Here is a 16,058-nt window from a genome sequence, read left to right as displayed (position 1 = left end):
ATCAGTGTTTTCGGGCCGTGTGTCAATTAGTTGGCTGGGTATGGCCTCGGATCTGTAGTCTCTTATCAGGAAATGTTATGGCACCCCCTTGTTCTGGATGACATCAGGCGGTGGTACATCTTCGCGCCTGTCTGGGCACGTGTTGGTTCACCGTGAATCTGCTTCAGTTTCCAACCTTTTGAGCATTTAATTCTGTGTACGCTTGGCCACCTGCATGGGCCGCTCTTATCTTGACCTTCACGGGCGGGTATTCTCTGTAGTTGGAGTCTCGTGAGCTCATGCTCACCTCCCCTTCTCTGGTTGACCTCGATCTCCCCGGCATAAGCCTCTCTTTGAGTTTCGATTTCGCTCCTTCACTGGTCTTTGCTGGGTTTCTAAACTCGGCCTGTCAGGCCTTTGGCCGCCTGGTGTAACGCTCACCTGGCTCCCACGGAGGCACTGGTCTGGGTTGCTGTGGCCTCTTCAAGCGTGATGCGCAGAATTCGGACCACCGATTGAACAGGACCCCCAAATCTTGCTTGTCGGGCCCGTAGGATTATCCTTCTGCAGATGAGAAAGGGGATTAACTGTCTGCTTGCTCCCCCTTAGCCCCCTTCGTTCTTCTCCGATTCCTCCAAAACCCCCGGTTTAAGCACACCTTATGGTTTGGAAGGAAGAACTCTCCATCCTGCTTCTGGAGCATGGGCGCCCGTTCGTCCAGTTACTTCACTGGTTTTCAGAATGGCGCTGGCCCATCCACTTTACTTTTGTGAGCGATACGCCGTAAGTATGAAGATGCAAAAGTTCAAGTGTGAGCCTCCTTTTATGTTGTCTTTTCTGTCCTTTATTTCAGGTGCAGAACAAAGGCGATGCGTTGAGGGGTTAAATTGCCGGTGGTAAAATCAGGTGAGTTAGTGATGAGGGCGACCCCTCTAAATGTCTTTATAATTCCCCAGTAATGTCTTTTGTCCTTTCCCCATAGGGGCCGGGGTGCGGTACCTGCCAAAGATGCGGCACCGACCCGAGATGTGGAATGGTTCACCAAGAAGAGCCGTTAAGTAATATGGCTGAAAATTCGGCTTTCCTCTTGTGTTCCCTTGCTCACCTTTTGTCTCTTCTTCTCTCCCCTAGGTGCAGAGATGTGGCGACCGGTGCTGAGAGCCGCGATGGAGCCGGGCGGCGTCTCGGGAACAGGTGAGTGAAGCGCGGCGCTGCAGCGAGCAACGCAGTGTTTTTAAATGGAAGTCTTCCTTCAGGAATGCTGGCGTGAAGAAATGCTGGCGTGAAGGAGCAGACACGGTGAGCGTTCAGCTGCTGGGATGCAGAACAACGCAAAGCATGTGTGGCTGTCCGGGCGTGGCTTAAATAGCTTTGGAAGAAGTTCCAGGTGAGTATTCTTCCACAGCCCCACCCAAGTAACAAAATAGTTCCTTCAGAAAAATAGTCCCACCTAAGCCTCATTTGGCTTGGTTCTTCATGCAGCATGGTCTGCTTCAGGTAAGTGCACCAAACACTTCCCCTTATGAGCCTGGCGCCTATGGCGCCAGGACTGATGTCCAACATGAGCCTGGCGCCAACGGCGCCAGGACAGAGTCCAAAGAGCCCCTATAAAGGGCCGCTGGGCTTTTATCCGGGGGCGTGATGCCTGCTCCTGGGGGTGCTGGGTCTGGCCCTCCGGGGGTAGGCATCATGACACCTGGGTACATTTCTGCTTTCACAAAATGGAGTCGCACGTGTACATTGTGCAGTATTGAGGTAGATATATGGTTGGCGCTTGCCGCTCTACTCTTCTACTAGGCATTGCAAGCAGTATCGATTTCTTAGCCTCTTGTATTTCAAGCTTATTTACACACATTCAACAGGGCGGTTGCTTCCATCTTGTCTTATGGCACCATTCTCTTACGTTTTAACAGTGTCTCTCCCCTGCATCCATCATCATTATCCTTGCAGTTACTAGTACTGGCATTCGTGCTTTCAGTAGCCAAGTCCGTTTGTTCTCGGGGCTGCATGGGCCCTTGGTTTATTTTCATTGGCCTTCCATTAAGGCTTTAGGGGTCTCCTCGTGGACCGTGTGCAGGCATTCCTCATTTCGTATCAGTGGCTGGTATGGCTGTCTGATAGGGTAACGTGCTGCCCAGGGTTGTCGCGTTATGGCTGCTTCAACCGGTATTGATCTCCTTATGTACAAGGGGCAGAGTCCCAGTGCGGCTCTCTGTTGGTTCATTTGCTCCTCATACGTCACATACCACGGCGAGTACCTTACTGCCAACTCGCAATAGGGGGCAAGGGTTCGGGTCATATCTGGGACCTACTCTACAGAGGAGAGAAGGCAATGCATTCTTGAAAAGTAACAGACCCGGACCCTACTCTCCCTACTGTGTAGGCGTGGCCAGAGGGCCATGGCCACGGTTGACAGCGTCGACCGGAGCACCAGCCGTCGAAGTCTGGAGTCGTCTTCCGCAGTCTTCAGTGTTGGTTGCAAGTAGTCTTCTGTGAAGCGGATGAATATTAAACAGACAGAGGTCAAGGACAAAGATATGATTAGCAATTTTTCGAGCTCTGAAAAAGGTGACCAGCTAGCTGGGCGGAAAATAAAATCTGTGGGACTACAACGCGTGAAGGATCTTGGGTACACTACACATCACGTTAGGGCTAGTGTTACAAGCACGTCCATGTCAACATCCCCTTTTGATTCTCGAAAGGCAAGATGCAATACTTTGCGATCACCACTAGATGTCGGACTATATACACAGCATGTGACTAAGCAGATTCAGAAATGTATTCTATTATTAGTGTTATGTGATACTTCTACCTGCTAGTAGTCATTGTTCATAGTGATTGGCCATAAATAAATAACTATTTTTATAGATACTGTAAGTGTAATTTGTGATTCCCATTGTGTGTACTCATTGTGGACCCTTCACAAGCTCACCACCTCTTGAAACTTAGCTTAGACCTCTCATCACTGATACCTTGAACTGGTTTGGCTACAGCTCCCAGAGTTGTCCCGGTCACAATATAGGTTGGCCTGCTCTACATCTGTCCCCCACACCAGAGTATAGAAAATCAGTCCCAACACCCATCCTACACAATACCATAGAACGAGTCTGAGAGATCGGCATCATCCACTCAGTAGAAGTAATGTCTTAGTCTAGACCCTGGTGGAAATTGCCTTGCAGTGCATGAAGCAATCCGAGGACCCCCTCCCGACTGAGTGACGTCCTGTAAATGCACCCAGCTGGTGTATTACCTTGCTGAAGGTGAAGTCTTGCAATTCCTGTTGAGGACAAAGCAGACTTCTGAAGAGCAAGCTAAGCAAGTCACAAAAAAAATACAATGTGCTCAAGGTCATGTAAATCAAGGCAGAGGGGGCAAAACCTGCTGCACAATACTCACCACCAGAAATCCTTGCACGGCCCAAATAGGAAAATGATGTAGCCCTCTGAGCTCAAACTCCATTTACACAGACAAAACTGATGTTCAGGCCAGGGAGCATCACATTCACCCACATCATCGCGCCTAGAAACACTTGCATACAGGCGCATTATAAATGACATATCATGGTAAGGACAGTGCAGGAGGCACCCTTCACTTTTTGAACAATGGAAGGTTGACGCCCAACATGCTCTGGTCCAGTCCTATGTCTGGGGACAACATACGAAAAGTATGGAGAAAATAAAATGAGGATATAGGATTATCAAACTTAATTTCTTAAAACAGTTTTATATATTAACAATGTGTGCACAAACCTGCTAACAGTTTCACAACAAAAAGTATTTTGGAAAGATGGGTCAGATATTCAAAATGGAAATTCCACGAAAATAAAACACGGCGATCCCTTCCCAAGGAGGATCGCCCTTCCACTGACATTTGCTCTAAACCAACACAATTTGCCGCAAATGTATAGGTTTATCTCACTCCTTGTACCTCAGGATATTATTAAAAAGGACTTAGGAGGTTGCACTGTTGAAGTGAAGTTTGCCTTTTTTGTCAGAATACGTCTTTAACTCACTCAATCCAACACATGCACAGGATAGTGTTCAGGTAGTCAGAAAATACCACTTAGTAGCAACTGTTAAGAGAACAGAGTCATCCTACCTTTTCCTTTTTCATCCACTATTTCAGCAAGGAAGCCGAAAAAAAAAACTAAAATGAAATGTTTAGGTTTATATTTATTACGGCTTGGAGGGGGACATTTTTTCACTCAAAACCATCTTATGCCAATGAAGACAATAATTTAGCATTCCTTGTTTAAATACATAACCAGTCCGTCACTTCGCCTTGAATTAACCTGGCCAGAAGACCTGGGGCACAGAGCAGAACTACACGTCTTTTTATTTCAGGTTTTTAATATTCATCTGAATGCAGCTATGAGATTGACACACTTTTTCCCCCGCCCCCCTTTCCCAGCAACTTTCTACAGATAAAGCACAGTTGAAATGCCTAACAAAAGGCAAATAATATTAATAATGATAAAAAAGTCATATTACACCCAAAAAAGTTCATCAACATCTCATGTCTTGCAATCAGTGTAATACCAAGCCAATGTTCCCAAAAAAAAAAAAAAAACATTTCATTAAGGGGTGCTGAAAAAGACATCCCTTTAAGAAAACATTAACAGATATCGAACACAAACTACAACGTATAATAATTACTTTTTTTTTCTCCTGTCATTCAGAACCTGACTACAAGGTAAGAAAACACAAAAACAGTTACAATGTTCTCAAGAGGTCCGCACAAAGGTATGTCCAGGCAGATAGTATTTTACATTACAGGGCATAAATGATTCAGAAGTGAAAAGTGATAAAACAAAGAACAGCTACAGGGGTAGTGTAATGTACAGTGAGAGTCCCGATTTATTTGCTACTGACTTTACACAAGCTTGAGTTCTTTTTCCTTTGTCGCCTCCGACATGTAATAAGGTGTTTTTTACACAGTGAGACTGCTGTATGGCAAATACACGTTTGTTTCAATAATCATGTCAAAATTAAAAAAAATAGATATATATATCTCAATCCAGTTCCAAAGCACATTACAGCGGAAGCCCTGATTAGATCACATCTTTTAGAACAAGATATCGGCTTGAAGAGATCACAGTTTCAAAGTCTCATGTCAGAATTAACTCTGTCATTCCTTTTCATTCTTGGATGAAAACTAGCTTTGCGGTCTCTCACCAGGAAATCACCAAGTCTCCTTGTGCTGACGGGTGAAATTAAAGCATGGGGAGGTGCAGAGGGTCCAGTATAGAGTGTGCACATGCCAGGGTCATAGAAACCAGATCACAATAAACATGGAGGATATCCTATGAACAGGCCCCAGCTGCTTTGCAAGTAAGGTTTATGTGAATGGGGCGTGCAGGGCTGGAACAGGGCAATGGAAGTGGTGAGACAAATCTCTGCAGCATGAGGTCGATTGTTCCAAAAAACATGCCTTTTCGCTGGATGAGGATGTGTACTATTGTCCTAAAAAAATGGCCAGCTTTCCAAAAGAAAAACATTTTTAAAAAATGTCCGGTTTATTTAAAAACAAAAATGGCTACAAAGAACATGAGCTTTCGGGTCTCTTGACTTGCTTCCTTGTATAGCACAGCACAAACATACAACAGGTTTTAAAAGGACAAAGCCAAGAGTTGGATTTGGGTTCGAGAGGCGCTTCCGTTTGTTTTCAAAAAGAAAGAAGTGTCATGTACATATAGAAATCCTTCGAAGAAGGATCCATCAGGTCTTGAAATTTGTGTTTGGTTGTCCTTCATGTTTTATGGAATAAAAAGATCAGCCTTTTTATTGCATGAAACTAAAACTGGGGTGCTGCACCCACTGTCTCCCTGCCCATACGCTTTGCTTCTTCTTGCATAATTTCCTTAACCTTCCAGATAGGAGCCGATGCTTTCTTGTCCTGGATAATAGGATAGGGGAGTCACACGCTCATCGTCATGCTGGGAGAGTACTGAAAAAGAGAAAACGCATAAAAAAAAATCAAGAACTACAGTGGGAGAAACCTGAAGGAAATACAGATGAGAATTGCATGCCCAAAACTAATTGTAACGAAAAATGTAACGGATAGCCAAATGTCCGCGCATCATGTGGATGGAGAATTTCAAGGACATTATAAAGTGAAAAAAACTGAATTTCACGTGTGTATGAAGCAGCTTAAGTATCACAACCAACTACACTCTGTTTCGCTGTTATGTGTATACAGTGCACCCTCTACCTTTGGCTGAAAGTGCAGCCAATGGCAGATGTTGGTGGGCAGCTAAGAGGTGTTGAAATCATCAATTTTGGAAGCACATGGATTTCTTACTTGTTCCACATATAAACAAATCTGTTTGACTTGTTGCAAGCATAACCATGTTCCCCGGGTGTTTTAAAACACTAACCTTTGGATGGGTCAGATTAAAATTGGAGTCAAATAAGCAGTCTATGGTGCAAGGACACACAATATCTAGGATTCCATACATTGTGCATATTAAAGTGTACTTAGCTGGCTCTCCTTCGGTATGGTTAAATAAAATACAAGAATTCTGATACATTGTTTAATTGCTTTACATGTTTTTAAAAAAGTTATAGGAAAGGTGAAATGAAATTCGAGTGTAAGTTTAATAAATTTAAAGTGAACAATTACTGATTGTTTTTAGTAAATTATAAAAGATTTTAGAAATATAAAGCAAACTGGACAGACATGTTATTTTCTAGTCCTCAAAATTGCGCAAACCATTCCAAAAGTCTAAAACCCAGAACACATTTCATTTTTGTCCAATGCATCAATGCTTGTAAGTTTAAATTGTGATGGGTCGGTAATTAGTTGAAATGAAAATACGACAGTACCCTCTCTCAAAGATACTAGACAAGGTTGCATGCCTGCAAATTCAGAAAAACCTGGAACTTCACCTTTTAGGAGCTCGACAATCAGGTTTCCGCCCCCAACATGGAATGGAGATTGCCCTCATTGACCTTGAGGCCCAGATTGATGGGACAAGGGGAAATCAGCCCCCCTCCTCCTTGACCTCTCCGCTGCATTTGACCTTGTGGACCACAAGGTCCTATTCAGCCATCTAGAGTCAGCAGCACACTTCTCCAAGGAGGCCATAGTCTGGATAAAGTCATTTTTAAGCGATAGGACCATGAGGGTCTTCTCCCCTTTAGCAGCGGCAGACCCTATGCCCATCACCTGTGGAGTGCCTCAGCGTTCTTGCGTCCCTCCCACGTTGTACAACATATTCACGAAGCCCTTTTTCAATGATGTGGACCATCTTGGTATCACCTACACCAACTATGCAGATGATACTCCGATTCTCCTCCCACTTTCTGGGTATTACGTTAAAGATTTGGCCTTGGTGAATAGAGTTTACCTCATCTTCCAGGCATGGATGGCGACCCACGGTCTATGCCTTAATGATGACAAAACAGAGCTCATCATCCTGGGCACCCCCACCAAACCTAAAAAAAATAACTAGGACATGACTACTCCTCTTTCATAATTGGTGGTAATCTTATTAAAGTGGCCAGTGAGGTAGAGACCCTTGGCTTTTACCTAGACTCCACTCTCTCCTTCACCAAACAATTGAACGCCATGGCTTCCGCCACCGATTAAACTTGTAAGCTTATTAGAACCGGCAAACCCTTTCTCTCCGACTATTGCTGCATTATCCTGGCCAGTGTCCTCATTCTCTCCAGATTAGATTATTGCAACGCCCTTTACATTGGCTCCAATAAATCGATTATCCAGAGAATCCAAATTCTCCAAAATAATGCCCTTGGAGCGGCCCTCGGCATGGCCAGAAGAACTCCCATCTGAGATTAGGCGTCAAAATAACTGGCTCTCGACCCACAACAAAATCCAGCTAAAAACTGCTTCACTTGCCCATAAATCCGTGAATAACGCTGCTCCTAGTTATCCCACTGAGAGATTCCGCAGAAGAACTTCCATCAGACCCCTGAGACTAGCCAAATAATTGCCTCACCATTCCCAGCTTTAAGCTATCGAAGGTTGGAGGCAGCAGCTTTCCTGTCAAAGCAGCCCAATTATGGAATGCCTTGCCACCTTCACTCAGAAGACCAACCATACCTGAACTTTAGACTCAACTACATTAACTGGCTGAAGTCTACCGATTAGGCCCGGGATCCTCTCCACCTGTCACACTGACCACCTAATGCTATCCTTAGCTTGCTTGCTCGTGTGCTCTGCCTGTATTTCCTCCTTGTATTTATTAATTCATTGTTTCTTGTACCTGTACAATTGTTCTTATTCCTGTAATCTAAGCTGCGTGTCTCCTTATAACCTCCGTGCCCCGATAACTCTGGGTCAGGTGCGCATTACAAATGAATAAACAGTCACTTTCTGATGAATAGTTTATATATTGTTAGCAGTAAAAGTTTCTAAAAATTGTGACTTTAATGAGTTGTGCGAATTTCATGTCACTTATTAAAAGGGGGATAAATTGCCAAGATTTCCAAACTGGTGAAAAGTAGATTAAATTTACTAATATTTCAATACATAAAACACTTTTTTCAATTTGATAATAGGTGGCACTTAAACACCACCTGCATGAAAAATGATTGCATTGGAGTACAGCTAGGAAGGAGATACCATGTGATGGACATACAGCTTGTGGGCGTTTGGTAATTTGCCCACCCATTACCTGCCCCTCTTCACCAAAACACATCCTCCTGGGATTCTCTGGACTAGCTGTACCAAGCAGTAACACCCTGGCCTGCCAGTGTGAACAGTCGTTTGTGAATGAATGGCTTAACTGCAGCTATAAATGCGTAACTGGTGCACAAAATGTCATCACCAAGTGTGCCTTGAGAAACTATTTAGCTCTTCCTTGCACTGAAGTCCTGTCAAAAACAAGCATCAACAAAGCCAACAGATTTAGATTGTGCATAGGTATGAGGAGCATTTGTAAGTTGATTCAATCATATGCACAAGCAACCGCACCATTGTTCACCTGTTGTCATTATGGCTACGTAGTATTATGGCACTGCATGGCAAATGCCTATCCCATGCCAGCACAACAGCTAAAGCGGCTGGCTTGCTGATTATTTCCAGTATTCAAAACATAACTAAACCGTGAAATGTCACCAATTTTGCTTTGAAGCGTTTAACTTTCACATACCCCAAGAACGGAGATTTATACATGTGCACTTGTATGCGACTATAATACTTGCATACTGCTTGAATTTCCTGAAAAGCCTGTGGAGAACAATGCCGCATGCAACAGTGGTTTGCCGGTCTCGTGGAAAGTAGCTAGTTATTGCGCCCAATCTTTTATTCATCATCCTATTCACATTGTGGAATAATGGTAGAGACCAGGGCTAACATTTACAACCTAAATCCACCCAGTAGAGAGCCTTAGACTGCATCTCATTGCTAGTTTCAAGTATCTACGATAAAGATTTAGGAGTATAGGCTACGGCAAATAATTCCCGGCGCAAGCAGTTTATGCAATATTGTTTTCCTTGCATTCTTAAACTTTGAGTTCTCATTCATCAAGGGAAAAGCTACCAAAACCAGAATACAACTAGGACTGGTTGAGCTACTTGCACGGGGCGTGCCATAACTTGAAAGCTCTGCAACTGAAAAGTAGGATCACATTAACCAAAGCACACAGGTATTACAGTTTTAAAATTAAGTACATTGACGTCTGCAACCTGCAGCTCACCAGATGTTTTGGAAAACTACTCCCTTGACACCTCTGCATCAAGTATGCTGGTGATTTTTTTTTGCATTGTTTAAAGCTTGCACCTAACTCGAGAGCAACAAACCACTGTACAGTGTGGCATCCAGTATTTGAGCAGCCATCTTTTAACAGTAGCACAGTAATGAGAGGTCTGTGCGTCCACTGGAATTAGTCCTTGGCGAGATGTTGTTCAAAGAGCCATGTTTTGACACATTTGTGAAATTGGAGAACTGTGGGTGCATTCTGAGCCGACAACGGGATCGAGCTCCACAGGGTGGGTACATTACAAGAGAAGGATTGTTTGCGGGTCCTCTATTTAAGGACAAGTTGCAATTCAAGCCGGTTGGTCCATTGCTGCGTTAGGAGAGTGTGCCACCAGATGTGTGGAGCTTAGCTGCCAGGTATTCTGGTGTTCTACTCATGACTGCTTTGTAGATGATACATGCAGTCTTGAACAGTAACCTGGCTTGGAGTGGAAGCCAAAGTAGTTTGCGTAGGATGGGAGTAATGGAGTAAAATTTTCGTGCTCCTGTAAGAAGACGCGCTGCAGCATGGTCGACTACTTTTAGGGAAGCCAAGTGGGCAGCTGGGTGCCCTGTCAGGAGAGAATTTCCCTCATCGTTGTGCAAGACCACAAAGGCCTGCACTCTGGTCCAGAAGTCCTGCGGCATGATGAAGGGTTTGATTTTTCAAAGGGTAAAGATTCAGAGCCAGGCTATTTGGGCCTTCTTGGCTATGTGTTTCTGCAAGGACAGCTGCTGTCAATGGTGAAGCCTAAGGATTTTGCGGAGGTTGAGAGTTGTGGATCAAATCCTCCTGGGTGCATATTATTGAGCCATTCACTGTTGGACTTGTTTCTAAGCAGGCAGACCAATCAGGATGAATTCAGTATTGGATGGGCTTAGTTTGAGGTAAGCAGTCGACATCCAGGACTGGATGATGTCTAAGTAAACAGAGACGGTTGATGTCCTGTATTTACTCCCATGTACAACTGAGTATCGTCTGTGTTTTGGTGGATGGCTATTTTGGGATCTTTGAGAATGCCCAAATGCTACATGTAAAGGTTAAAAAGGATTGGTGAGAGGATAGAGCCTTGGGGGTCTCCGCTGGAGACCTGGAGTCTGATGGAATGCAACAAGTTAATTTGAGCAACCTGGTGTCTGCCTACAAGGTATGAAGTAAACCAATTCAGAACAGGGCTAGAGAATCACATTCTGTCAGCAAGGAGAGAGCGAAGGATGCAGTGATAGATTGTGTCTAATGCAGCTGAGAGGTCAAAGAGGACAAGCAAGCACGAGTCGCCCTCATATGATTTGGAGGGCATCATCCACCACCTGGATGGTGGCTGTCTCGGTGCTGCAGTTGGGGCAGAATCCTGACCGTCATTTAGGAGTTGGAGGGAGTTTGATTCTGGCAAGTGGTTGTGTAGCAACTACTTTTTCTACAATGTTGCCAATAAACTGGAGGCTCGTAATGGGCCGGTATTTAACAGGTCATCTGGATCTAGGATTGGTTCTTTAAAAGAGGTCCTATGAGACCAGTTTTGAGGGTGTCGGGAATTATCCTTCTGCAAGGGAGTCATTAGTGCAGAGGAGCATATTGAGCGCCGGGCTCGTCAATTGTTTAATGATGGAGGCCGGATTTATATCGTCAGAGTAAGAAGTAGGTTTGACAGAGGCAATTATTTTTAGGAAATCCGGGGGAAAGAGGAGAGCATTCGGTCCAGAGGGACAGTGCGCATGCCTGGGTGCAGGGGATGCCAATACTGTGTGGTTGATTCGATTGTCTCTCGGATTTTGTCTAATTTCCCTATACAAAATATAATACCATTGCATTTTTCCCTGAGTTGCTGTGACCTCTGGGTCGGGTGAGGGTTTGGTACAATGATTTACTACATCAATGCGGGCGATGCTCCTATTGGGGGCTGCCACAATGGTGGAGTAGTAAGCAATTTTGGCCTTGGTAATCATAATCCTACGGTTTGCGCAGAGAGATTTGAGGTTGGTGAGGTCTCCAGAGTTCTGGTTTTGGCGCCACTGTTTCTCTAGGGCTCCGATTGAGCGCTTGTTGAAGGCTTACTTGGGGGTGTACCCTGGGGCAGATGGGTGGTCTTTAGCCAGCTGGACTTTAGGGGGGCATGAGTGTCCACTAGTTTCATAACGCAGTTGCTGAATAATTCCAGTTGGCCCAAGGCATTCACTGTGGGCGGGGAGGCTGCAAAATTTGCTTCCAGCTTATTTACCAGGAAGGTGTTCAATGAGGGGGCGTTTAGCCTGACCTTTGTAAGCCGTAGTTGAGTGGGTGACTGATAATGGGATGGCGGCATGGTCAAACCAGTCAAGTGGGATAGGGTCTGCGTAGGTTATGCAGGGGGATGACGTGAAGTCTAAGTCTAGGTTGTTGCCTTTGTTGTGCGTGGGGGAGAGCACAATTTAAAGGTTCATGGATGCGGTCAGTGCGAAAAGCATGCTTTACGTGTGGTTGTCAGTCAATGACTCAGTTGTGTTAAAATCACCAAGAATGAGATTACTAGAATGTGCTAATTTGGCAGAGGAGAGTAAGTTGGAGATGTCTGCAATGTAAGCCACTCCTGTGAGGTCGGCTGTAGAGGAGGTGGAAGCTGATGGGTTCATTGTGCGACAGAGGGAATGAGCAGGTGAGTGATTCAAATGAGCTTGATCTGGGAGAGGGGATGATGAAGCATGGCCAATCGCTCCTGTGGCGGATTGCCACTCCACCTCCTGCCGGTCGGCATGTTGGATTCAGTAGCTTTGGGGTAGGAAGACATTGAAAACATGTGGGTATGATGGGGGGAAACTATGTTTCAGTGATGAACAGGGCATTGAGGTTGTTGTATTAGATGAGTGCAGTAATCTCTGCAGCGTGAGCAAATGCTGAGCGAGCATTAATCAAATTGATAGGGAGTGTCTAGGTGGTGTGTCGGTGTTGGATGGAGCAAGGGCAACACTGATGAGGTTCGCTAGGGTAGCTTGCCGGAGTTGCCCAAGGCACTTGGCCTTTCAAACCCTAGTGGGGATGGGAATTGGCTGTGGAGGGATGAGACACATTGTGATGCCATTTTTTAAGTAGCAGGAGCAGCGATTAGTTTGTAGGTGAAATGCAGTTTAGCGGGACAGGCCCTCAGCCCCATCAGGCCTGAACTGGCTCAATCAGGTAAGGTCCTTGTCTTTTTCCCATCCTTTGCAGAGCAGGCCAGCGATGAGGATGCCTAACGAGGACTGGTTAAATAGGTGGTGGGCGGAGCAACTGAGTGGTAGGGCCTGGTCATGTGACCAGCAGCCTACTCAATGCTGTCTGATGAGAGCTGTAGTATAACACCTGGAGAGGAATAGGTTGTTGAACCATTCACCTGTGTATATTTGACATTGTATCAGAAAATCCTTGAGCCAGCCCACCCAGTCCACCCAATAACTACACTTTTTCTTTACGTCTCCCGTTCTTGACACAGCAACCCAAAAATGAGGCAACAAAATAAAGACACTTCTAGATTACATTTTCTAAGAAGGTAGAATAGTTGACAACTCACATTTTCATTCTGAAATGAATGGAGGAAATTCCCTCCTAGTTCGCTGTCGTCTCTTGGTGTTCCTGGAGGATTGCTAATACCACTTATGTTGTTTGGAGAATTCTACAAATAGAAGCAGCGCGGGAGTTCAAAGTTAATCAATTAATCAAAGACAAAGCACTTCCAGGTTGTAGCTGGAGTTGAAAATCTCATTTTATTTACATTTGTGGAGAAGATGTCCTATGTGGGATTATGATGCTTCTTCATGCTATGTTCCATTTAGTTAAGTTTTTCGATAAACCCATGCAGCTCCCAAATTTGGTGTCAATACTTTTGTTTTACTTATTCTCGCTCTACAACCAGCAATGAAGAAACTGACTTAACACAGCACGTTATTTCATAGACTAAACATTGAAGCAGAAACCAATAACAAACTAGTATTGCCAGGTCCAACTACTCGAAAATTAAATGCCTACTCGAAGATTCAACACACACTGCAGCGTTGGGGTCGTTTTTTCCATGAATGTGTATATGTGATGAAGTGAGATCGGTTTGTTAAAACACAGTGCTGCTTCTACATACTCTGCTCTGGAGGGCACTTAAAGCAACACCCAAAACACAATGGCTGGCTCTCATTGTATTGGTTTTCAAACCCCAACTAGATCCAATAGCATCTTTAAAGTATTATTCCATTCCTTTGGGAGTTTAATTCCACCTCTACCCCCACCCTAACTCTGTCCTACTCATCTTCCAGGCTCTCGGTCACTTAGACAGCAGGAAGGCAGGTGTTAGAACATTAAACAGATGTCTTTCTTTGCTCAATTGTAACGATATGAACTCTTAAAAATTCTGTATAATTGCCATTCAAATCTCCCCACCATTTCTTCATGCAATACAGGTTGAAGCCTCGCCTTTGGAGTTATAGGTCTCAAATCATACATTATTGCCAATGCAACCTTTTTATATTGGTTTCTTTTCATCTGGGATTTTGCAACTTTGGTATTACTGCTCCACATTTCCAATCAAAACTCTCCACTGTTAATCCACACATCAAAGTATTTAAGTGCTGACAAAACCACTGCGTAACATTTCCAATCACCAAACATGACAAGTTAAAACAATCTAGAATACCTTAAACATTGTATGGAAGACCTACTTCGTCAACGCACAATCTTGGCTAAACATGCATCTGTGGCTCAACTTAACACTTTATTAAAGTAACACTCCAAATAAGAGGTGCTTTCAAAACGCAGATGACAGCTATGCTTACTTTTGGAAGTCCATCAATGTCGCCCGACCCTAAGGGAGAAAGTATATTAACTAGTATTAGATTCTATTACCACATTTACCACAAACCGCATAACAGATCAAATACTACGCATGATTTGGTTTCTCAATACAAACACAAGGTGCTTAAAAATCGCCCTCCCCACCCAATTATCTCGATGTCTACTGGATCCTCTCGTCAAACTCCTGTGTACCTGATCACCTTTTCAAATGCAATTCCCCCGTGTGGCCCATTTTAATAACCTAATGCAGTGCAGAACAGCTGCAACAGCCTTACCATTGCCCCCACCCCCGCCTCACGTTAAGGATCTCACCCCAATACCTGCATACATGGGTGTCCCTCAGTTTAAACGGCCCATGTGCACCAGGAACCGCATCAACACACGCATGTGTGGCTTAGTCTTCCCTGCTACCGCCGCCTCCTGATCTCGACCCTTGCAATGTGAATTGCAGAACTGCTGAGTAAATGGAATTTTTGCAGCCTTACCTAATGATCCATTCATGTGATGTGGCTCCATTCCTCCCATGCCTCCCATGGGCCCATCGGAACCAGGTCCCATAGGGAACTAAAAAAAGAACACCAGAAAAACAAAATGTAAACAATTCTAGACCGTCTCAGCATGGCACCACATTTAAAAAAAGTAAGACATTTTGCATGTAGTGTGGACAATGTTTTCGGACCATTAGTTCAAAAAATGTGCATGGTTAAAATGTACTCGTGTCTACTATCTTATGGCCCTCGCTGGAAATGTTGCTTTAAGAGTTTGTACGCGTTCAAAAGCCAGGACACCACACAGTGCGCTCCTTTAGAATGTGCGCAACACAAACCTTTTAGGTCCTGCCCCTTCCCCCGTGCACCTTACACATTTCCTAAACTCAAAACGGGCATTTGGAATGATCTAGCAAAGCAGGACACAAATTAGCTGGGAACAGAGGGTTAGCATTAAACAGCATATGGCATGGAATTAAGGTGGTGTACTTGGGAGTGAAATGCTTTTTTTCCTTTACATGTTTCTCTTACATTCCTAACTTCTGGAAGCACGTTACTGTGCAAACAGTGGGAACAGTGCTTTGTCAAGCATCCGTCTTTCAACTGGCAGCTAGAGAAACGGACATTTAACAGTAAATGTGCAGCCGATTATAATGTCAGGTGTTGTCCCACTAGACTTCCCATTATTCACTTCCACTCTCTCCTTTTGCCCTGCACTCCCCTTTCCACCCTAGCACTTAGCGCAAACCGGCACTTCGCCAACACCACCCTCGCACTTCTTACTTGCACGATCAGAATGTCACAAGGCCTAGTAGGACCATCATTATCTTTCTCCCTCGTCTCCCCCTCCTCTTTTTATCTTGTGGCACCTTGAACCACCATTTGTTGTATAGGCGCCTTACAAATATCCAATAAATAAATAATGCTGCCACCTAGTTAGCGGGTTCAAAGCTAGAATCTTGATGGGAAAGATTTCGTGTTATGGGCGTCTACCAAGTGTGTCTCGAATGAGCAACTATGATAAGAGTCCTACAACTCCATTATGCACCACTGGGGTATGTTAAGCAACCCACATGGCAGCTGCACATATCTCAGAA

The 16,058-nt window shown here is 44.5% G+C and overlaps 1 protein-coding gene across 7 annotated transcripts in view; it reads right to left on the bottom strand.

Annotated features, from left to right (window-relative positions):
* Positions 1-4,133: 4,133 nt before the first annotated feature.
* SSBP3 (single stranded DNA binding protein 3) overlaps positions 4,134-16,058 on the bottom strand; it is a 370,009-nt gene continuing 358,084 nt past the window's right edge. For all 7 annotated transcript variants that reach the window (XM_069642134.1, XM_069642129.1, XM_069642131.1 and 4 more), the window contains 4 exons: positions 14,959-15,037; positions 14,455-14,483; positions 13,206-13,307; positions 4,134-5,925 (listed from right to left, as the gene is read on the bottom strand). In XM_069642134.1, the coding sequence (XP_069498235.1) occupies positions 5,896-5,925; positions 13,206-13,307; positions 14,455-14,483; positions 14,959-15,037 (240 nt within the window). In that variant the 3' untranslated portion in view covers positions 4,134-5,895. The remainder of the gene's footprint in view (positions 5,926-13,205; positions 13,308-14,454; positions 14,484-14,958; positions 15,038-16,058) is intronic.

This window comes from Ambystoma mexicanum, chromosome 1q, assembly GCF_040938575.1.
Source record: "Ambystoma mexicanum isolate Mex_15411 chromosome 1q, UKY_AmexF1_1, whole genome shotgun sequence".
Taxonomy (NCBI): Eukaryota; Metazoa; Chordata; class Amphibia; order Caudata; family Ambystomatidae; genus Ambystoma; species Ambystoma mexicanum.
This window is presented reverse-complemented; position numbering and strand designations above follow the sequence as displayed.